The following is a 23,142-nucleotide window of genomic DNA, read 5'->3' as shown; positions in this document are numbered from 1 at the left end:
CTCCTCGTTGGCTTTGCGGGGTGGTGCCCGGGCCAGTCGTGGTGCGGGTCCGCGGAAAACGTACCCGAAAAGAGATCACGGCAATCAATGCGCCGAGTTTCGCCCAATCGGTTTCCTGGCCAAAAGCGGGCGGTTGTTAGTTAGAGGGTGCGAGGGGAAGGCAGGGCGAGGGGCTCCCCTCGTTCCTGGGGGCGAGCGGGACCTCGGCGGAGCGAGGGCTGGAATAGGTTGGAATAGATTTCAATAGGTTCACCCCCTCCCTCTCTTTCCCGAGACAATCACTTGGTACCCCATAAATATGGTTAAAAAAGGATAAATATATACAATAAAAATAAATATAAGAAAGTGGCACTTCGAGCTTTCTGGTGTCCCGAGACAGATCGAATTACTCCTTTTTTTTTTTTTTTTGTCAGAATTTGTACAAAATATCAAGCTCAAATTAAAAGGTCCTCTCACCCCCCCCCCTTATTCTTTCTTGTTCCCTTAATTCCTGTCTAAACGGTTTTGCTCTGGGAGAAGAAATCTTTTCTATAGGAGGGAGAGAGGGAAAAAACCTTCAAGAAGAGAAGGGTATTATTGTTTTAATCCTCTTACCCGCAGTCATTTTAAAACAGGGTGTTTTGGAGCCTGAAATGGCGTCTCGTCTCCCAATCCCATCCTAAATCCTCCTGGGCTGGGAGAGAATCTAAAGGCAAGGAGCTGGCATCTATTAGCAATCTCTCTAAAGGCTTTAAACTGCTCTTTCTGCTGCGAAGGCATGGCAAAGCTGAAAAGCAAACACAACCACCGCTCCAGTTAGTGAGCTCTGCCAGATAACCAGCCCGGCCGCTGGACGGGAACGTACCTGCGAAAAGCCCGCAGACAGAGAAAGAGGGCAAGAAAAGGAAATAAAATAAAATGAAAAGCTGGATTTCCTATTTTTACACACTGCGGGAAAAAAAAAAAAAAGTATTTCGGGGGAAAGTGAAAAAAAAAAAATCATAAGCGGGGAGATGTGTTAACTGCTCGTCCTTTCCCCGTCGAAGCCCCTCGGATTCCCCTCTTGTCCGCTGTCCCTCCCTTCGCTTTCCCCGGCCCTCCCGTCCCAGCAGGCCAGCCCGTGGGCTGCCGGAGCAGAGTTTCCCCGACGGGACGGGCAGCAAATCCGCTGCCCCACGCTCCTCAGGGCTGCTTCCATAGCTCCTAATTTTATCTCTCCGTGTTGTGTCCGTTCCCCCATTCCCCGCTCCCCACCTCCCCCGCCATTTTAAAGAGTAGCTGAGAGGTGCACCAGGCTAAGGTAGGGCAAGCGAGGCGGCCAGGAGGAAGGTGGGGGGCTGCGACGGCTCTATAATTAAGGTAGGGAGATTATCCCCCACCAGCATCACCACCCTGGGGCCATCGCTGGAGAGGGAAACTTCAGGGTCCGCTCCAGCGTGATCCTAAGCGGGGGGCGCGGGGAGAGGCACGGCTTCCCTTGCCTGTGCCTTACGGACCCCATCACCCCCCTTCCCCGGTCCTGGGGTCTAGCCCTCCTCCCTCCACCGGCATCCCATGCGCTCCCAGGGATTTAATTAGGCGTTTACACCTCGGCTTGAAGTAAATGACTGGTAAGAAGTGTTGGGGGTGGGGGGTGTATCAGCAGCCCCGTTTTGATTGACAGGGTGGAGGACCATTGAAAATCTTGCTGGGTAGCTCCCGGGTCGCTATGAAGCTCCTTTTAAAAATCCTTCTCCAATGCTGACTCCCGGTAGATGGCAGCTCCGCCGGGCGCGCAGGCAGCGCGCAGGCAGCGCGGGCGGATGGAGTAGGGCGGGCCGGGGCGCAGCGCCGCGCTCCCACGCGTGTCACCGCTCCCACGGCGGGCGGACAGGCTGCCCCACCGCCCAAGGTAAGAAACCCCCCCCCCTCCCCCGCAAGCCGGGCAGCGCGGTTCCGGGTGGGCTGAGGATGCCGAGGGGAAGTAAGAGGAGTTTGGGGCTCGCTTGCGAGGAGCATGAATCTCTCCTGGGTGGAGAGAAATCCGCGGCCGGTGGAGAGGTCGCTGGTGGGGATGCGCGCACGGCCGAGGAGAAGAAGCCCAGTCCGGGCTCCAGAGTAAATCCCATATCCTCCTGTCCCTCTTTTTTTTTATTTATTTTCTTTTTTTCCTTGATTTGGAGTATATCATGCTTAAAAAAAAAAAAAAAAAAAAAAAACCCCCCAAAAACCCCCAAACCACACTACCCACCGGGGGCCTTGTTCCCGACTGACTCCAACTCGGAGCCCCTGGGCCTGCTCCGGTGCCGGGTTTAGGCAGCTGCCAGGGATGAGAGTGGTGCAGCCCGGCATGGTGCGGGACGCGCATCCCTCAGTCTGCCGGGCTCGGCGGGGGGACAGCGAAACTTTCCCCCCACTTACATAAAGCTGTTTTAGTTAAGTTGCGCAGCCGAGGGGAGAAACACCCCCGAGCTGGGCCGGGAGCGGGGGAGGCCGGCGATGGCCCCGCTGGGGGTGGCTCCGGGGTTGTTTTTTCTTTCTGATGCGGCTGGAAGTTAAGTGCGGAAGGGACGGCAAGGGAGGGCAAGACTGCGGTAGCACTAGGAAGCCGTTCTAGGGCGAATCACACCCCCACATCACCCCTTTGCGAGGTTAAACGGTAAAACGGACGGGGACCTGTCTGTAAGGAGCTAGAGGGCGGGGGGGGGAGACAGTCATTGCTTCCCCCACACTTCCCGCTCTCTCTCTTTAAGGGGCATATAAATCCAGGACCTGCTCTGTCAGCCCTTCTTGATAAATTAAGGGCTTCACAGTCGAAACCTATTTACACCTCCATTATAGGGCTAACCAAATGGGGATCCGCATGCATATTTTTACCGCAAGAGATCTCATACATCTCCGCCAGAGTCGCCCCTCGGGCCATGGGATAACAGATAGCGGGGGGGAGGGAGATAGGTTGTGCTCCGCCACGACCAGCACTTGAGCGGAAAAAAGTCCGTGTCCCCGCTCGACGCTGGCTGCCCGGGGCACCCGGGATCCGTTCGCCTTGAACGGGGCAAGGAGAGAGCGAGGGTGACCTCCCCGGGAGCCTTGAGGGGGCACCGGACACACGGGCTCCTCTAGTCCCACGCAAGGCCCTCGGGAAAGTTTCTCCCCTGATGCAGATAAGGTCTGACTGCAGATGGGGTTTGACCCTTTATTTGGGGAGAGAAGGCGCAAGAAGCGACCAGCACGAAGCCCTCCGTTCCCCGCGGTCGGCGGCTTTCCCGGCTGCGCTTTCCATTAATTTCCAGGCGTCGATCCCCGTCGCCTGCGGTGGCAAAGGGGTCAGCGTATCCTGGGGACGGGTCTTTAGTGTCCCCGAGGGTCACCTCGGCGAGGCCGTCAGCAGAAAGGACGGAGGGGGCAACATCCCCCGTTTCCCGGTGGGATGCCCGCACCGAGCGCTTCCCGATCCTTTTCGAAACGAAATGCGGGCGAAGTGAAGTGGTACCGAAGCTCGAGACCCGGGAAAGGCTCGGCCCAGTCCTCCTGTCTCTGGATGGGCTCTTTGCGGAGTTTCCCCCGCACCCTCTGCTCCAGCCGGCCGCGCTCCGGCTGTGTCCCGCATTCCGGCTCCGCTTTCAACGCCGGGGAAAAAGAAATATCCCCGCTCCGCCTCATCCCGTCCCCTCCGGTGGCCCCCTCCAGTTCCACTTGGTTAGCTCAAGTTTTCCATGTAAATGACAGTAATAAATATCTAATCATGTCCCGCAGCTATCGGCGGCTCGCCGAGCAGCCGGTATTAATGAGACATCCAGGGGAAGTGGGGGAAAGGAGAGAGGAAAAAAAATAAAAAGGAAAGTTTTTCCGCTCTCCCCGAAATGCTTTTCTAGAAGGGAGGCTCGGCCTTGGCAGGGAGAGGATGTGGGGAGTTGCGGGGCGTGGAGCCCCTCGCTCCTCTGGAGCGACTGTAGATGTGGGTCGCGCTCAGGTTCAAACCCATCCCCTCTAATTAACCCCCTTCCCAAAATCCCAGCGATTCCCCCTCGAGGGAGTGGCGAGTCCGCTCGCATCCCCGGGCCGGGGGCTGCCCTCTCGAAAGCCCGGCGGAGATGCGTGTGCCCATCCCCGCCGTGATTCCCGAACAATTAATGGAGCTGCAATGAGCTCTGAATGCTGATGGTGGGCCGGGAGGGGGTGGGAGGGGTGGGAAGGCTGCGGCTGAAATTAAACCATGAGAGTTGGATTTGTTCGCCTAACGCTAAACAAATGGACTGATTACCTTCTTTCCAAACGCATCAGTCATACTACATTAAGTAGCAGAGAGCTAATTATCCCAATTAGGAGGCTGATTTATAATTAATGGCTTGGACCAAGTGATAATTGGATGTTAATGGATAACAGTTTTGTCTGAAGTAGCCTCCCGCTTCCCCAAAGGCAAGGCTGGAGGGTTGGTTGGTTGGGATTTTTTTCCCCTTCTCTCTCCCTCACCTCTGCACGGAACACAAAGCAAATGCGAAGCGAAATCTGCTCGTAGATGGCTCGGGTGGGACCGTCCTCCGGCTGCGGGAGCCGCCGGCCGCTTCCCAGTTTGCCTGGGATTTAGCTAACTGGGCTGAGGGGGTAACCTTCAGTACCTACCTTCCTCAACAATCCCTGCTGCTTTTTTTTTCCTCCCCTTCCTGAGTTTCCAAGCCGTGGACAACTGGCCCTGTTGGGTTCCTCACCCACCTCCAGAATGCGAGTTGTGCTCTCGATGAGGGGCAAAGGCTGAGCCCCAAGGCGTGCCCTAGCGCAGACAGGGCTGTCCCCCTGCCTGTCCTAGGGAGAGCAGGATGGGGCTCCTCCTGAGGAGGAGAGGTTTTACACCCTCCCTGGCCCACACTCCCCGTGCAGTGGCGGGCAGAGAGTGAATTTGCAGTTTCTCACTGCTCTGTGTTTCCCTTAACCACATCTCAGAACTGGCATGCTGACTGTTTAGCTTTTTCCTTCCATGTTCACTTTTCACCCATGAGTAAGTTGATGCAACTCAATCCCTTTTTCTTGCTTGCCCCAGCTGGGAGAGACTTGGACCTACAACTCTTTGGCTTTCGGATCATGTTTCTAAGTTCAGCTTTTCCATTCTAACTAAGAGCTGTAATGGCCACAAAATTCCTGAAAGGGTAAGAGTGACTTCAACTCTGAGTTACCCCATGACTGATGAGAGGTTGTATTAAATTACACCAACATACTCCACGCAAAAATACACCTAAAACTGTACCATTGGTACACAGAAAACCAGTTTAGATCAGCTTTCCAGCTTTTCCTGCTAATTTAGAGAGATCTTGATGCCTGAATGGGAGATTCTCCTCATGCTAACACATATGAGGAGGCTCCTGCAGTGATCTTATTGCCATATCAGAAGGCACAGCTTTTTAAGGGCGCTGCTGCAGATGTTGCTTCTCCTCAGTGCCACTGTCACTAACCTGCACCAAAGAAAGGGAGCCAAAGGAGCTTCCCACAGATCAGAGAGGAGGGGACAAGCTGGCCAGGCAAGTTTTGCACAATATAGTTGTACAGGGAGTGACTGTGGTGGGTTTTGTTCCCAGTGTCTTTATCCTTCAAATGGACTTTTTACAGAGAAAGAGGGAAACTGCATGAAAAGAAGTCAGAGTGAACAGTTTCTTTCTCCTGTGTCATTGTCACAGCCAGCCCTGCCAAAACAAAGGTGCAGAGAAGGTCCAGCTCTCATGATGTGGCTACCTACTGATTTTACTGGTGATGCTGTGGGTAAACCCTTTATCTAGAAATATTCCATGTTTTCTAAGACTCCAGTGATTTTTCAGTGGCATCCCAAAGTTCAGCTAGTCAAGTTGGAAATGCATCTGCTGAGGCACTGATGAATGTCAGTTGGGTTTAAATCCTTTCAAAAGACTGAGTGCTGATTTCCACCACTCACATCTGAACAGAGCATTTACAGCTACCTCGTTTCATTTGGAGAAACACAGGAGTAGGGAAAATGCTAGAAGAACATGGATTCAATAAATCCAAAATTTTCTTAACCTATACAGCTACTGATAAGCTAAGCTACTTTGAGGAAATTTCCATCAAAACATGCTTGTTGTGAAGAGGGTGCAGAATCTGTAAATGTAACTAAATATTCAGGAATTAATTTGTGGTGCACTGGGTCAGCCAAACCCTGGGACTTTTCCCACCAGTTTGTTCCACTTTTAAGAGCTATTGAAATTGATTTAATTTTTTTAAATTTTTCTCCTCCCCCTTTTGACTTCATCAGGTTTTGGATCAGACTCCTCGTGTTTTCTAAAGCAGGTCTGGTGCAGATATAGCTCCTGGGAAGGAGAGTGTCTCTGAGGGGGCTGGGAGCAGGGTTGGGAGCAGGATGGACCAGCAGTTCTCCAAAGGATGGGAAATGGGTGTTTACAGCCAAGAGCTGTAGGTAGAAGACAAAACAAATGTGATTTCTTCCTGGTAGCTGCTTTCACAGCTCTCTGAGGACCAACTTTAGCCTCTGTATGGCCAGAGCAAATATTGACATGAGAAGTGCAGCTCTAAAACTGAAAGTGGGATGGGGTGACGCTTGGGAACTCCACTAGGACCTTCCAAAGAAAGAGTAACAGTTGCACTGGGGCAGACCAACTGATGGATCTTGGTGGGCAGAAAATGTTCCCCCCAAAAAAGCTGTGGGAAGCAGATGTCCTCAGCACCAGGGGGGAGCGAGCAGGCAGCAGCCCTCAGCCCAAGGTGGGTGAACATGCCTCTGCTGAAGGACTCCACATCTCCCCTCAAAACCCAGCGGGCATTTAGCTGCTCTGCCTGCTTTACAGCCCACAGCTCTTTAAAGCACAGATCACCTGCTGGTGGCCAAAATACATTGCTTACCTTGGCAGCCACACTTAATTCAGTGTATGGATCCAAACACTTACGGGAAAGGAAGCATTACATGCACCCCAGCCCCTGGCACCACTGCTGCTGACTCCAGTTCGTGGCCCTGTGTTAAGGTGGCACGAGTCTTCCCTCCCACCCCAGCCCCACCTTGTAAAAGCCACTGAATTCAAACCGCTTTTTTTAAGTGGCAGGATGACAATGAGTGCTATTGCTTGAAGGAAAACTTAAAATTTCTGGTTTAGGTATTGTTTTAATACTTCTAAGTTATTATAAGTGCCTCGCAATTGCATGGCTTGCTGCAGAATTTATTTTTCTTCTTTTTGGCTAAGGTAGGACTTGTCTGTTATTTTGTCTAACAGATGATTTTAGTCTGAGCAGAAGCAGTTGGCACCATGTGTTTTGTGACTGCTGTTTTGAGTGCTGTAAAAGCCATCTTCAGGGGCAGGGCCAGGGCGTAGCTGAACTCGCAGAGACATCCTGGGTTCACGCTCTCAACTTCTGCTGCTTTCAAAATTTTGCTTGTTCTTTATATTTCCCCAGACCGCCTTCAAGCAGAATTGCACTTGGTTGTCACAGCCTCACAGCTTTTCAGCTAACCAGGTGAAAGAGCACCTCGGAATAGTAGTTTTGTGCCAGCTGGGTTAAACTCCAAGAAAGCAGCACAAACCACGTTTGTGCATTTCACAAAAACCTTGCAGGAGGAGAGCAGCTGCTCTCAGCTTAACATCCAGAACTACAGCTCCAACTTTTTACTTGAGGAGTTGTGATGGTGGGTGGAGAAATCCCCCTCCCTCCATGCCTCATTCCAGTTGCTGCCCTTGGAGCCCAGCATCTCGGCTCAGGCATTGCACTGGGAGTGCCCGACGCTGCCAGCCTGGCTTCCAGGCTTGTAGCACCTGAGAGCAGCAGGAGCAGAACTAGGAATGTCTTTAACTGCCTCAGCAAATCTTTACAAAGCTTATCTGTCAGGACTCCAGGCGCTTCTTGCGGTGTCTGATCTCCCTTGTCAGGGCTCAGGGCTAGACTGTAAGATCAGCGTCATGGTTGTGGTGCTCAGGACGGACAGAGGTCATCGTCACTAAATGTCACGGGCTTAAAACATATTTTAACAGGACTGTGCAACGGGTAAAATCCTCCAGGACATTGCTCCATCTTCCAGGGACAGTGGAGATTCCTGAAGCCCCAGCAGCAGCCCCACGAAGCTGCCTTCAAGCCGGTCACTTCGCTCCTGGAAGCAATCTGCAGTCAGATATGCTGCAGGCAAAAGCTGTTTTGGGGGCAGAGAGAAAGCAGTGAGCCACCCTCATGCTGCCAGCAGCCCTGGGGAAGGGCAGGTTTGAGAAGTCTGGTTTGGAAAATTCCCTTTGCCAGCGTTGGGGAAAACAAAATGATGCTTCCCAAGCAAAGCCACTTTCACAGAAGTGAGGGGAAGGTCTGAGCCAGACAAACAGCGTGGAAATGCAGCTAAGCCAGAAACATGTTTGTTTTGGAAGGGGTGGGGTGGGGAAAAGTACTTTTTTCATCTAAACACCCAAGATAAACCCTTTAAGTGTTTGTGAATTCAGTAGTTTGATTGCAGAGGCTTTAAGGGTACTCCAGGTCCTGAAGCCAGGGCAGTCCAGAGGCAGAGATGCTGTAAGGTGTGGAGGGGTGAGAGCAGGTGGGCAGCACAGGTATGTGTGAGCCTGGCTGCAGTGGGATGCTGCTGCATTTCACAGCCATGGATGTGGTGTGTGCAGCAGCAGTGTTTGCAGAGCTGGGCTGTAGGGTTAAGTTTCCACTGTGCTATTAATCATAAGAAATCTTAAATGCATGATTTTTGATTTTTTTTTTTTTTTCTGCTGCTGACTGAGCTGGAAGCAGAATGAGATGAGAAACTAGAGTCAAAGTGATTCTCATATTAAGAGCTTTTCTTATTTAGCCAGGAAAATGTTTCACTTCAATATAAATTCTAAGAGCTTTTCCTGAGGCTTGAGCGCTGCTCCGAAGGAGGGAAAGGAGATTTTTCCTGGTTTGATCTGTAATCACTGATTGTCTTGTGTAAATTATGACAAGCAACAGATTTAGCACCACAGTGATGTTCAGTGATGCCAGTCCTGGCTCAACATAGCAAACAGCTGGGCTCCAAGCCCTAAAACTTATCCCTCACTCAAAAGGAGAGACTTTCAGGATGTCTTTATTTTACTTTGGACACAGTGAGCCTGCCCCTCTGAAGATTGCCTCTGCAAACAGAGGCACTGGAAAGTCTTTTGCCAGGAACCATCTAATCAATCGCTCAGTTCTGTTATATGGGGCTAACTTCCTTGTCTCAGCAGGATGCTCTGAGGTTTGTTTTATAAAACTCACAAGCATCTTATTATGCTTCCACTACAAATAGATGAGCATTGTAAATACAGTTGCTGTGCTCATCAACAGCAGAGCCTCAACAGACGCAATTATTTGACAAAGTCTACCCCAAAACTGTGATGCTGTCCCCAAATGGAAGTATTTTCAAATTTCAGCTGCTAGCAATCCTCCTGGTTTTAAGAAAAAGATCTCTTTATTTATACCAAGGTCACTGGTTATGGCTGAGTGTGAGCCGCAAGAATTGGTGCGATTGGTCGGGTTTTGCTTTTGGAGAGTTATGACTTGTTTAAGTAGATCTTGTCCAATTAAGATCTCTGCCCGCAGTAAGAAATTAACACCGTTTAAATCCGGGGATTTACACGGGTGTAAAAATATTGCAGGAGGATCAGAAATGTGAAGCCTTGGGAATTTTTTTGAGAGCTGTTCTCAATTCCTTTATTTCAGTTACAAGAAAAGTCCTTTGGAAGCCTATTTTTATGGTGCATGTTGCTCTCAGACTTTGACGTTTGAATGAGAAACTGTGATGTGTTGCAGTATTTCAAATTATTTGTATTTCGTCCACTAGAAAGGTGAAATTGTTTCCTTAGACATTCGGTAATCTCACGTGAGGAACAAAACTTGATTTATAACAGGTTGGTTATTATCTTGCGTGATTTTGGGCCTTTATATATCTAAAAGATTTAGGGATATATATATTAAAAAAAAAGATTGAATGATCTTGCAAGGATCATTTATTCATAACCCCCCAGGTATGTAATTCATTTAGTACCAAATACATATAAACCCAACCTCTTTTATATAGAGTGAACCTGTTTTCCTAGAATGTGAGATACACAGAGTCAGAGATTTGTTATTTATCTTGCTGATTTAAAGTGTTTCTGAGTAAGGAATTAAAGCATAAAATCATAACGCAGAACAGCATCAAGAGAGGGGGGAGGACATTTCGTTGTGATTTTATTTTCGATGATGTTTTATTGCCAGTGGTAATAAGGGGGATGGGATGTTGTAGCACAGACCATTTGCTGTTATTACCTGTTAGTAATGAGCAGTGTGTTCCTGTGCTTTGCATAAACACGAGTAGTGATCTGTACCACCTTAGCAGGTGCTCGGGCTGAGGACCACAATTTCCTTTTATCTGACAGGGTTGCTCCTGTGTTTGGGTTTTTTTTGTGTGTGTGTGTCACCTGCAGGACCCTGAATACAAATCAAGGGTACCAGAGTTTTGTTTCATGTCTGTGGGGTTTTTTTAACTGATACTTTTCCCATGCTCAAGCTGTGCCTTGCACAGGGCACAGACCCGAGGCTGTGCCGAGCTCTTCCAAACTTCAAATGCATCTGTGGTGAATCTCTCTTTATAAGTAATGAACTACAGTGTTGAAATTCCTTTCTGACAACGGCTTTCCAAAGTCCAGATTTAACTTTTTTTTTGTACAGCTTATTTCCCACACAAAGAAGGCCTCATACACCCCCCACCCTACCATCACCAACATTCCCAGTATCAGGACAGCTTTGACAAAGTGATAATGTAACAACATCCCACAGTGTCCACCAGGGAAAAACAGACTCTGGTACCCTCTTCTTGTTGAGTTCTCTAGGAAAAATTCAGTATTCTTAATTTGCAGGTTTTATTGCCCCATTCTTTGTGATGGCACCTTAGCATCTTGTGTAGATCAATGAATGTAGCCTCAGTACTGAGTTTGGGATGACTCATTATTTGGAGGGACCAGCTGAAGGGGAAAGAGAAATGGTCCAAAGCCGCTGCAAAGCTTTAAGTCCTACTTTCAGCCTCAAAGTCATCTCGCCCAACAGTTTGCTTGAGAAGGGCAAATGTCTTGTCCCAGGCATTTTTTTTTGTTTCCACCTGGGGAAACTGGCCAGAATAAGCTATTGACGAAAATCCCTCCATCTCAGCTCAGTATAGATTTGGGGAGCAAATCCAAATCCACTGTCTTATTTAAAACTCTTCCTCCAGAGCAGTGCTGGCACAGGGATCTGCTGGGGATGCCTTTATTTCGGACAGATCAGGATGGGGACAAGCTCACCAACACTGACACACACTGACACAGGCCAGCACAAGTGACACCTGAGTTTGCAGGCTGCAGGGATAGATCCATTTCTCCATTAATGAGTTGTGTCAGTTCTGTAATTTTGCTAAAGACTTTGTGTGTGGCCGGCAGGTGAAGCCAGGTACGGACTGATGATGTTTTGATGGGGGGAGTAAGGTAGTGAAATGAGGACAAGAGTGAGCAGAAAATGGCCCTGATCTCAAATTCTTGGGTCTGCTTAATACAGTTCCAGAGTGAATTCTGTGGTTTTGTTTTGGTGGGGTTTTTTTTGCTCCTGACAGAAGAGAAAATATGGATGATTTTTTTGCAAGGTACTTTTCAAATAACTTCAATATCTCATTTTTAAAAGATGTTTTATTGTTCCCAGATCTGTCTCAGTTACACACACACACAAGCCATTCAGAACAGGAGTTTTCACCTGGTGAGGGAATGAATGTGTCTCTCTTTGCATCTTCTCTCAGGACAGAATTACATGAAAAATTATACAGAATTAGGTACCAGTTAAACAGGAAAACTTAGGAAAATAGAAAAATTGAGAAGCCAAAGCTGATAAAGTTAAAACCCATGGCCAAATCTCCCCTGCATGCTACACTGTTAAGTGGTGCACAACAAATTGCACCGCTCTTGTGCTGTACGACTTCGTGGGAACCAGAGGCTTCCAAGGCCAGTGTTGGGAAGGGATGGATGGGAACCACATTGCTGGTTGGAGGTATCCCAGTCTGCTCTGGGATAACAGGTTTCCTGTTCCTGGCTGGTAAATGTGCAAATTGTTTTGCATCAGATTGAACAGCAGCCACCGAATAAGGAGTGATCTGCTCTCCAGGTTAATTTGGGATGAGCAGAGACCTGCATTGCCTGGTCTCAAAGCAGTGCAGGGAATGGGAAAACCTGGACTTCTCATAGCCAGCAGCACCTAAAGCTGAGGGGAATCTCATGTCCTCTCTGTGAGGCTGGATCTTAGAAGGACACAGCCCCTGCAGTCTGAGAGATCTGCAGGCTTGACACGAAAAATAGGCACAGTATCCATGAGTCTTCCATAGTGAAAATACAAGTGAGAGGCAAAAAGCCGTAGGATAATTTTGGGACTGAGGCAGCAATGCCAGGATTGCAAAGGCAGAAGGAGAGGGAACCCCAGCAGGGTCTGGCACAGGGCACGGCGGGGAGACCTCACAGCCTGGAGCTGTGAAATGTGGGCAACTGGGAGAGAGTAAGGCTTGTGATGCTGAGGATGGGGGAGTCACTGATGCATGGCCCCTCAGGGCCAGAGAAGGAAACCACCTTCCCCAGGAGGTACCAGCCCCAGGCACCGCATGGCAGGATCCAGCCCCCTGTGCTGAGCAAACGCTGCAGGATCAGCCCACAGACTCTTGGCAGGGGTATTTTTCCTCTCATCTGTTGTTTTCCTGCACCTTTCCTCAGCTCCCATCTCCTTTCTCCACTGCTCCCAACCTTTCAATGACCTCTAATGCACAAAAGCAGGATGAGGCATCCCCCTTTCTTCCAGGATGAGCCCTACATTACCCTCCCAGCTTACTGACCACTCAAGCCCATTCTCTCCCACAAAGCAGGAGTTCAAACTTTGCTCTCATCCTCCTCCCATCTGTGGCTGTTCCCAAGGCCCTCCAGCCACCCAGAGACATAAAAGATGCATTTGCAGATTTTGAAAATTAAAACCATCTATACAGCCAGTGGGAAGGGATCAGCTTATTTGGTTGCTTAATGAAATATAAAGATTATTTTAACCAGTGTAAGCACTATTCGACAGCTTGTGAAACACAGCGGTGGCTTGATGAATGGCTCTCTCCATTAAAAAAAATTGCTGCATGATGTCTTTTAAATATTTAATTTATTGGGGTTGGAGTGAGCTCGGAGCTGACAGTTAAACAGGAGCTGTTTGTGGTCTCAGTTAACTTTGCTTACTAGGCTGAACGGTCTCGCTCAGTAAATTCCCTCATTTTTTTTATACTGAATCTGGGATGATACATTTGCTGCACAAGTGAGTAGGAAGTTCTGCCTGTTGTCTGCACTGCATTGTACCAGGCAGTTACCACCAAAGCTGTGATGGCCATTGACTCCTGTCCTGAGTCCATCCTAAAGAAGTCCTTTTTCTTTTCCTATTTTTTTTTTTTTTTGGGTGCGCTTTCTTCTAGGCCACCCAGAAGAGTTTGTTCAGAGACATGTACACACATAAAATCATCTTTTAACAATCAAATAAGTTGAAATATTCCTGGAGAAAGTGTTTCAGTGGAAACACTGAGCTCCAGACACAACACCATTGGCAGTGTCCTTGGAAGGCTGAATAGTATGGGAAAATTCCCCTCCTCTCCCTCTTTCATTTTTCCTTTAATGTGCCAGCTTGCTACACAACCGACGGCATGCAAGGGGGATTAGAAAAGAAAAACAGGCATTTCTGTGAGTTGGGAGTCAAAGACACTTGGCCTCCCACGTATCTTCTGGCAAGGCTGAGCCCCGGTGTGGCTTCTCCTGCGTCTATTAAGGACAGAGGTCTGGCAGCAGCCCAGGGCAGTTAATAGGTTCTGTGTCCTCAAATGGTTTTCACGAAACACGCAGGAACTTAATAAGCTTTGAGACCTCCACCCCGCTGGCCAAAGCTGGTGGAACCAGCCAGCTGGTTCACAAGTTAGGGGGTGGGAGGGGAGGAGGCAGAATGAAGTCGCAAACCTCTGTTTTGCTGCCTGTGTTGGCCAGAAAAGCCAGTCCTGTTCTCTGAAAGAGAGGTAGTGAGCAACTCTCCACCCGGCTGCGGTGGACTCGCTGACGAGGGGCACTGGCTGGGCACTGCTGCCCTCTGAGCCAGCTTGGTGCATGCTGGCACTGCTCTGCTGCAGGCTGGGGTGGGATGATGCTCTTTGGAAATGAACCACACCAAGGGTGGGGTGAGGCTGTGCCACAGATGGCACTGAAACCACCCAGAGTAGTGTCCGGGTCACAACCCTACAAGTCTTCCCCAGGTGATGGGAGATGTCCTCTGTGGCCACATCAAGGGAACATGGCACTGTGACACGCTCCTGTCCCTTAAGACATGCCACCAGCAGCAAAGCTGTGCAGTCCTGGAAAGGAACATCACAGCTACAATTTCACTGTGAACCCAGTGTGGTTCGAGGGGAAAAGAAATACAAATGCCAAAAATCTTCTGGCAGGTGAAGTCCCTCACCCTGATCAGAGAACCAGCAAACAATTTTGGCATTGCTTAGACCTTCCCTAAGCTGTGTTAGAGCAGAGCTTATGGCATTTTTGTGTTAGGTCGGCACCTGAACAAAAAAAATGTCCATTTTTACAGCTTAGGATAAGGAGAGTGAACCCAGAGTGGGTGAATAGGTAGACACAAAGCAGATGAAGGACATCAGGATGTGTATCAGATCCTCGTGGTGTAACCACAGCTGGATCTGTCACCCTCCAACAGTGCTCTCAGTTGCTGAAATGATGCAGTGGTGGACCACAGGGGACTTGAGGAACAGGAATGAGGTTAAGCGCTAGATTCCTGTTAGGGGTTTATAGTTACTGCAACCTCTTTGAGGAGACAATCCCAAAAGCAAAACTCACACTGATTCCCCAAAATCCCTCAGTCAAAAGAACACAAAAACATCCCAGAGTAACAAGGGTCATCCCTGAGCTGGCAGAGAGTTTGACCAAACTCCAGCTGCATGGCTTCCCTCCTCCAATCCCGGGCACCGTGACAGAGAGATACTTGTGAAGGTGAAGTCACAAGATGCCCTAGGTCACTGCCAGATCCTATAGCAAAAAATGCAACTGCTTTTCCAAGCAGCTACAGCTTGGTCTGTGGATGTTAAACAGGGTCACTCTGTGTTTGTGCTTCCTACATCAAGATGGAGAGAATGGGAGTTCAGACCAGGAGGGGTAGTGGGACCAAATCATTACCATCTCTCCCTCTTCACCCTGAGTCTGTCCTCCATGGTATAAATCATGGGCAAAAATGAAGATCTTTTATCAGTACAGAAAATACGACAGATAATTGTTCTTCCAGATTTTTGCTGTTCAGTGCATCAGGTTTCTCCTGAAACCCAACCACAGGTGTTGAACCACCTCCCTCCAGCCTTTAAACTGTTTTCTGAGAGGTTGCCTAGAAAAGATGTCTGCTTTCCTTAAGTTAGTCCAGCTGACTCTCTTTCTCTGAACGTTCATTCATTGCACTGACTTCCCAGATGATGACTTGCTGATGTAGATGGTGGTTTACAAAATTTATTTTGTGGCTAATGTTTCACAACTTCCTTTCTGATGTCTTACAAACTGCAGAAACGGCATCCTGGAGGCCCTCAGTCATTTACAACAGGGATGAATGACGCATCGCTCGGCTTTTGAGATCAATATTAGCTCAGTTTTACAGATGGCCTGTAAGGAAAAAGAGCTTGAAGTTTCATGCAGAGCCCACGCAAGGAAAAAAAAAAAAAAGCCATTAGTTTTCTGAAATAATTTCCTTGCTATTGAGCTATGAAATGTCAGTATTTATTGCAAACCTTATTCCCTCTTTAACCATAACATTTTTGGTGTGCTATTACGCTATAGATTTATTTTCTTTTACACCACATGCTTTTTTTTCTTTCTTTTTTCCCTTTTCTTTTCTGTATCATTTGTGTTTTCTTAAGAAAAATGAATGGAAACAAATTACATATGAGTGGGTTCAGATAGGAAAGATTATTTGATATTACAGCAAAGGGATTACAAACTATAAGCAATGATAGGGACAAAGTCCCAGCCAGTCCTGGGGTAGAGCTAAGTCAATTCATTAGAAGTCACAGTAAAATGCTAAATTTTATTGTGGTGTGTAAAAAACCTTTCCCATCTTTTGATAAGCATATCTAGAGTGGGATATATTCAGACTTTAAGCTTGGAAGCCAGGCTATTGTTGGGATAGGAAGTATTTCGATTCCCATCCCAGAACCTGTTGGAGTTAAGAGGCTGGACACGAGCTTTGCACGCAGCAGCTTAATTTTGAGCTCAGCATTTCCAAAGCTCTGCTGAGACACCAGGATGCTGGGACAGCACATCCCTAAGCCCCTCTCTCCCCCGGCTGATGTTTTTTTCAGGTTTATGTCACCATGCAGCACTATGGAGTGAACGGCTACTCCCTGCACGCCATGAACTCGCTGAGTGCCATGTACAACCTCCACCAGCAGGCAGCTCAGCAGGCCCAGCACGCCCCCGACTACCGGCCCTCGGTGCACGCCCTCACCCTGGCAGAGAGACTGGCTGGTAAGAACAACTCATGGCTTTTGCTGTTCCCTGAGGGAATTAAAAAACCCCCCAAAAAAAACCCCCTCAAAAAACCCCAAAAAACCCAAACCACAAAACTCTTGTTGCTTGCATTGAGGGAAACTCTTCTTTGTGAGTTGGTGTGTGACACAGCCAACTGGTACGGTGTGTTCCCCTGTGCTGGCCATGTGGCCAAGCTCTGCAGGGGACAGTTGCCCTGCAGGGCTCGCTGTCAGAGGGCCACTGCACCTTGCTGCAGACTGGCCTCTGATGGCTGGGATCTCTGAGGGGTGAGATGGGTGTGGCCCCACTACATGGGATTGAAGAGAGATAATTAAAAAGACAACGAAATATGTTTTAATAAGGGGACAGAAAACAGCAAAAAAAGCAGTGAATTGAATTAGACTCCCCCACTGAGGGGTCCAGCTCTTGCATCCCCTGACAGCCATCTCCTGCCATCCCAGGCCATAGCTTGTTTATCCATGCTGTCCCTTCAAGCAGGTATTTTCCACTTCTGTCCTACAAACCGCTCTTTCCCTCTGCCAAACAATCTTCATTTGGATCTTCTTTGGGTTTCACCTTGATCTGTTTCTTCCTGGGGATCCTAGACCTTGGCTAGGGTGACACTTTTCATGCAGGTCCTGCTGCCTTCCATAAAAGAGCCTTTTAGGCTCCAGTCCAGTCTGTGTGACTTTACCCAGACTGTGTTATTTACACAGCACTGTCGATGGTGGGACAGTGGGACAGGAGCTGCTGGTCCAGAGCATCTGAGCTGGGTTTCTGTGCTCAGCCATGACTGTAACTGCACTGAATCAATGCTGTCATTAGAAGGAAGTGCAAAGTCCAGATAGGATTTTATGATTTGGATCAGAATGGAATAATCTTCCCTGACTGTCTGAAAATATGCCTCTGTTCTAAGACAGCTTTCTAGTTGTCTGATAACAGAGGTGGAGGGGAAAGATGTAGGAAAAAAAAGAAGATGTAGAGTGACTCCTAGTCTAGAGTAGGTGAAAAAAATTATCTATCCAGAAAACTTCAGTGGCCTAAATTTAACAGATAAGGGTCTAAGCCAAAATAAGGATGCACAGGTTTTAGGAAGGTCACCTCCCAGGCGAGTGGTCCACAAAGGCATGATGACATGATGATAAAGGTCTCGGACTCCTCGGATCAGTGAACCACAGGTGACTGTCAAACCTTCAGGTCAGCAATGTTCCCTTATGCAGCTGTCAGTAGTGACCTCCTCAGATCACTGATTCCTCAGACCACCCCATGGCTGTGGGATCTCTAGGGCAGCACAGGGCAGGGCAGGGAGCCACTGTCCTCATCAATAAACAACCAAAGTGGAATTAAGGAGACCTGGACTCTAATCCTGGCTCTACTTCTGGGCTGCAGAACGATGACAGGTGGGCACTTTCCTTGTGCTGGTCGTCCATCCCTTTGTTCCCTCACCTTTTCAGTATGCAGGTGATCAGATGGGAGCAGATGGCCCTGAACTCTGCAATGTGCCTTGCAGACCTTGGGTCTCAAGGTGCCCCTTTCCAGCTGCAAAGATCTCTTGAAAGATTTTTGTGATCACCTGTATCTTTTAGAGTAGAACATGGAGGACTTACTGTCTTTGACCCTAGATAGGGTAAAGCAGAGGAAGATAAAAAAAAAAAAAAAAGAACAAAAAATCTATTCTCAAATTCTTGACTGGGAGATTCAATTGCTTTCCTGACCTCTTATCTTTAAAATTAATAACCCACCTGGAAGACTTTCCAAATTAAATCCCACAGTCCCCTTGTCTGCTTATCATTGGCAGGGTAGGTATTATATACCTAAGAGCTCTTTCCTTTGCAGCTGCCTCACATTCTGTTACTTCTGAATATCTTTCAGTGCAGGTTATAGATCTCATTTGCCTTCCAGGGACAGTCAGAATAAAGCAGCACAAAAGCAAATGACCTTAAGTCAGAAAACAGAGGTTTCTGATTGTAACTGCAAAGCCTCACCTGCAATTTATATTCCCCTTCTCGCACAAAGCCTGAAAACATAGTTAAAACATTAAAATAATTGCTGGTTGGCTCTCGTTGGAGTGGCCAAACTTAATGCATGAGCTGCTGCCTCTGGGGAGCTGGTAGGTCTAACCTCTACTCTAGAAATTCGGGAATATTCCAGCCTGCAGGTAGGGTGTTTAACCAGTGCCCTTTCTCCTATTTTCGCGTACTTGAAACACTGATGTTAGCCTTTTAAAATGTTTTGGGGCAGCTTCAATTTCACTTCTCATCTTGCAACATCCCTTCTCCTTGCCTGGCTGCACTGTGAGCTGTGCCTGAATGCATCAGGGATGGTCCCTGTGCCTCCAAAGGGGCAGCCACCACCGGCATTTGAACTCCCCGAGCTGCTCCGACACCTCGAACACAAAAGTCCCTTGTATGCAACCAACACTATATTCTTGAAGACCTTTAGCCTGATCACATCTTTGCCAGGTTGCCAAAACCGCACAGCTTTGGCAATCCCCCAGAAAGGCACTGCAAACGCTGACCGAGAACGAAACAGCTGGAAATTTTGGAAGAGGAATGTTTGAGTGGTGCAAAGCTGATTTGCTACGCTCGTTAGCCAGCCTATCTGGAACCTGGCTGTGTGGTGCTGGGGCTGGCCTGACAGCAGGTTTTGCTTTTATTGTTTAGATTCATGTCACGATGCTCGTGACAAAAGCGCAAGTAAACAGCAAGCCAGAGCCTTCATCTGGCCCTGCGTGTGATAATGCCAACTTTTCTCCCTGTTAGGTTGTTTTCTTGTATGCTCATTCCTCTCTTCTACTGGAAGTCACATTCTTAACTGAATTAAAAATGATACCAGACACTGCTCTTTCTGCATTTCCTTTCTGAGAGCAAACCTCTCTCGCCAGACTGTTTCATTCCAAGGCTGTAGCACAGCATGTCCCAACTTGCATAATAAAGGGTGGGTTTTTTTCATTTTCAAATAACTTATTTTCATTGATTTAAGATCTTTCTACTCCCACCAACTGTTGTGCAATAATAATGCCTCTGGTAAAATAATAAGCCCTTTACTCTTGGCCTCGGATTTTCCCCAGTCTGTATTTCTTCTCTGCCCTCGATTTTCCAAGCACAGTTTGCAAAGTCAGACCTTGTGAGTAGATGCTCCGCTGAGAAGAGCTCAGCACACGAGCTCTGGGCTCGCAATCAGTGGGGCTGGACGTGGTTCTGGCTGGTGTTTCCACCCCAGATGCTGGAGAGTGTCTGTGCTCAGCAAAGAACGTGCTTTCAAGCTAAATGAACATAAGCACATGAGCTTAAATGCTTTGCTGAACTGGAGCCCAGAACAGCTCTCCAGTATCATGCCTTAAATACTACAGTGAGCTACATGAGAGACACTAAAGAAGTGCTATGGGGAATCTTCCCACATTGTTTTTAATTGTGTTTCTTAATGAAAGATGCCTAGGCCACGGTAGGGTCGAGGTATCTGCGTGTCCTGCCCCACTGATGTTGGAGCAGACTGACTTATTTCAACCAAATTTAGCACCGGAGTCTCAGCAGTTTCCGCAGCTGTCACAGAAAGAGGTTCCCTCTCCAGAACAGACTTCTAGAATCTCAGACTCACAGAACAGTTTGGGTTGGAAGGGACCTCAAACATCATCTAGTTCCACCCCCCCTGCCGTGGTTTCATCTCCTCAGACACCTCAATTGTCCAGCAAAATGTGTGCATGTGTCTTATTAGCTCTAAAGCAAGAAAAAACACGTTTTGTAGTTTCGCCTGATGTTAGCCAGTGCTTTGTTCAGCTGTCAACATACAAATTCCAATAATTAAATTGGCCACTTTTCTTGTCTTCCAACGGCTGTACATTTCAAGACATCATTTTGGAGGCACGTTATGGATCCCAGCACCGCAAACAAAGGCGGAGTCGCACGGCTTTCACTGCCCAACAGCTGGAGGCTCTGGAGAAGACCTTCCAGAAGACTCACTACCCAGATGTGGTGATGAGAGAGAGGCTGGCTATGTGCACAAACCTACCTGAAGCCAGAGTCCAGGTACTGCTATTTTGTGGGTTTGTGAGTGGGGATGTTTAAAAGAATATATTGGGGTTCCCAGGGGGTTGACAGCTCTCTTGACCTTTCAGGGTTCTTCCACTGCAACCAAAGATTTTGGGCAGTAGAGTTGTCAAAGCTGGGGGCAGGGAGGCTAAAATCATCCAAATTCATACATCTGTTAAAGAAACTTTTAATCCACATACACATTTTTTAAATTTAGGATTGTCTGAAGTGTACACTGGTTTTCATTTGTTCTTTCACATTTCTTTGGGGGAAATTTTAGAAACAGCAATAGAAGTCTACTAATTTATTTGCAAGGCTTTTCTGGCTTTCTCAGAAGAGTAGAGACCCAAGTAATTCCAGCTGCTCTTTTCCACCAGTGTCAATATTTGTAACATCTCAGGCCAAGGTTTGGGTTTGGTTTTCGTTTTTGTTTGGTTTTGGTTTTTTTAGTTTCAACTAGTGCAATGTGCTAGTTCATAACCTGCTGGTGGGGAGGTTCTTGCATTGCTGGGCTTTAAAAGACAAGTAGAAAGTTCTTCACTCTAAAGAGAAAAAGAAGTAGGAAAAATAGTTCTTTCATACAAATATCAAGACATTTTGTTCTAAGAAATGTCTAGTTCCTTATCTAACTAACCAAACAACACTAACAAAATTTGCAAATACATTTCTTCTAATCCATGTCTACTGATTTAGGTTAAAAAAATGTAAGGATTCTCTCCTCCTTCCCTAAATTCAGTTCCCAGATAACAGCCTATGCCTGTGACTTAGTTCAAGTGTTGGCACCACTTATAACCAAATGGGTTTAGAAACTAACAGAGTGTAAGCCAGTGTCATGTCATCAGACATTACAGCTGCAACACATTCTTTTTGGGTGCAACTGCCTCACAAATTTAGGAAAAATAAAAACAAAATCAAAAAACCCACCAGCAATGGAGTGCCTTAAAGAATCAACACCGAGGCTGGATATTTTTTTTTTTAATATGTTTGATGTGTCATTTGTAGATGCACTGAAAACAGTAGAGCTCTAAGGCCCAGCAAAGTGGAATGACCTTTGGGCACAGCAGGCTTGCAGTACCTCATTACTTGGGGTTCCCCTGGAGCTCCCAGGTTGAATGATGCTGAATTTGGCACTAGGCAGGATTCTCACTGCTTTTTCTCACTTGCTGTTTGTGACACTGAAGGTTTGGTTCAAGAACCGGAGAGCCAAATTCCGGAAGAAGCAGCGGAGCCTGCAGAAAGAGCAGCTGCAGAAGCAGAAGGACTGTGAAGGGAGCCACAGCGAGGGCAAGACGGAGCCACCTGTGCTGGAGACCCAGGCTACCACCCCAGACACTGAGAAGGTCCAGAGCCTCCCCAGCGAGGCTGGCACAGACCTCAACCTCACCCTGTCGGAGCAGTCGGCCAGTGAGTCGGCACCAGAGGACCAGACCGACAGAGAGGAGGAGTTTAAGAGCACCTTGGATGAGGCTAAAGTGGACAAGAGCCCTGGTGTGGACAGCAAGGCTTTGAACTGCAAGAGAGCGAGCCCGAAAGCAGGTGAGGGGCAGCATCTTCATGGGGGTTGGTGTCAGGACCTGGTGTTTCCAAGGTGGGGTGCTGGTGGTTGGATATAGCCCCGCATTCCCTGGGGTGTGGGTGCTCACAGGTAGGCTGCCCACACCTGTCTTCTTGTCCTCAGCACTAAGCAGAACCCACAGAGGGTATGATGTCTATTGCAGAAAGAGCAAAGACCTTCTGCTCGGGTTAGATCTTGAGGAGAACAGTGCCCAGCAGCATCAGGAAAGCCATAGCAAAATGTTCAGCCCCATTTCTATACTGTAAGGTGCCAGTTATGGAACAGACACGTGTTTAGCTCTCATGAGCTATCACAACCCCTCTCACTTGCCCTCCAATGCTGCTGTCCCAGCTGTAATGGGGTGCAAATCAGCACCTGCATCCAGCCTGCAGGAATAACCCCCACCCCTTCTGTCTCCTGCTGCAGAGTCCCCCATCAGCGCGACTGTGACGCCTTCATCCAGCAGTGGCCTGGCTCAGACTCACTCCTACTCCTCCTCACCCCTGAGCCTCTTCCGCCTGCAGGAGCAATTCCGCCAGCACATGGCAGCCACCAACAACTTGGTCCATTACTCCTCCTTTGAAATGGGGACACCGTCTGCCATGCCCTACTTGGGCATGAACGTCAACATGGCGCCACTGAGCTCTCTGCACTGTCAGTCCTACTACCAGTCGCTCTCCCACGCTCAGCAGGTCTGGTCCTCACCCATCCTGCAGGCCTCCAGCTCCCTTCCGAGCCTGAACAGTAAAACGACGAGTATCGAGAACCTGAGGCTCCGGGCAAAGCAGCACGCCGCGTCCCTCGGGCTCGACACCCTGCCCAACTGACTGCCAGGGGAGCCACCGCTGCCCACGGGAAGGTGCACCAGAGGTTGGCACTAGGCACGTCACTCCCTGAGTCCCCCATCTCTTCCTGGAGTAAGGTGCTCCCTTCTGGGGAAGACTTTGCATTTATTAATGTCTAGTTAGCACCACGGTTGCATCAGACATTGCTACTGGCCTGGTCTTTGCTAAGTATTTAAGGAGGAAGGGGGAGAGGATTTATATTCAGACAGATGAACTGTCCTCTGGACTGCCATGAGTTAAAC

The 23,142-nt window shown here is 48.3% G+C and overlaps 1 protein-coding gene across 1 annotated transcript; it reads left to right on the top strand.

The window, feature by feature from the left end:
- Window positions 1-1,716: 1,716 nt before the first annotated feature.
- DMBX1 (diencephalon/mesencephalon homeobox 1) lies at window positions 1,717-22,882 on the top strand. Its single transcript, XM_050306997.1, is given in 6 exon segments — window positions 1,717-1,814; window positions 1,816-1,870; window positions 16,304-16,469; window positions 20,319-20,497; window positions 21,682-22,036; window positions 22,482-22,882. Coding segments are annotated over 6 exon segments (1,254 nt in total).
- Window positions 22,883-23,142: the final 260 nt, after the last annotated feature.

Source organism: Myiozetetes cayanensis, unplaced genomic scaffold, assembly GCF_022539395.1.
Source record: "Myiozetetes cayanensis isolate MyiCay16 unplaced genomic scaffold, myiCay2020 scf12, whole genome shotgun sequence".
In the NCBI taxonomy this organism is placed as follows: Eukaryota; Metazoa; Chordata; class Aves; order Passeriformes; family Tyrannidae; genus Myiozetetes; species Myiozetetes cayanensis.
This window is presented reverse-complemented; position numbering and strand designations above follow the sequence as displayed.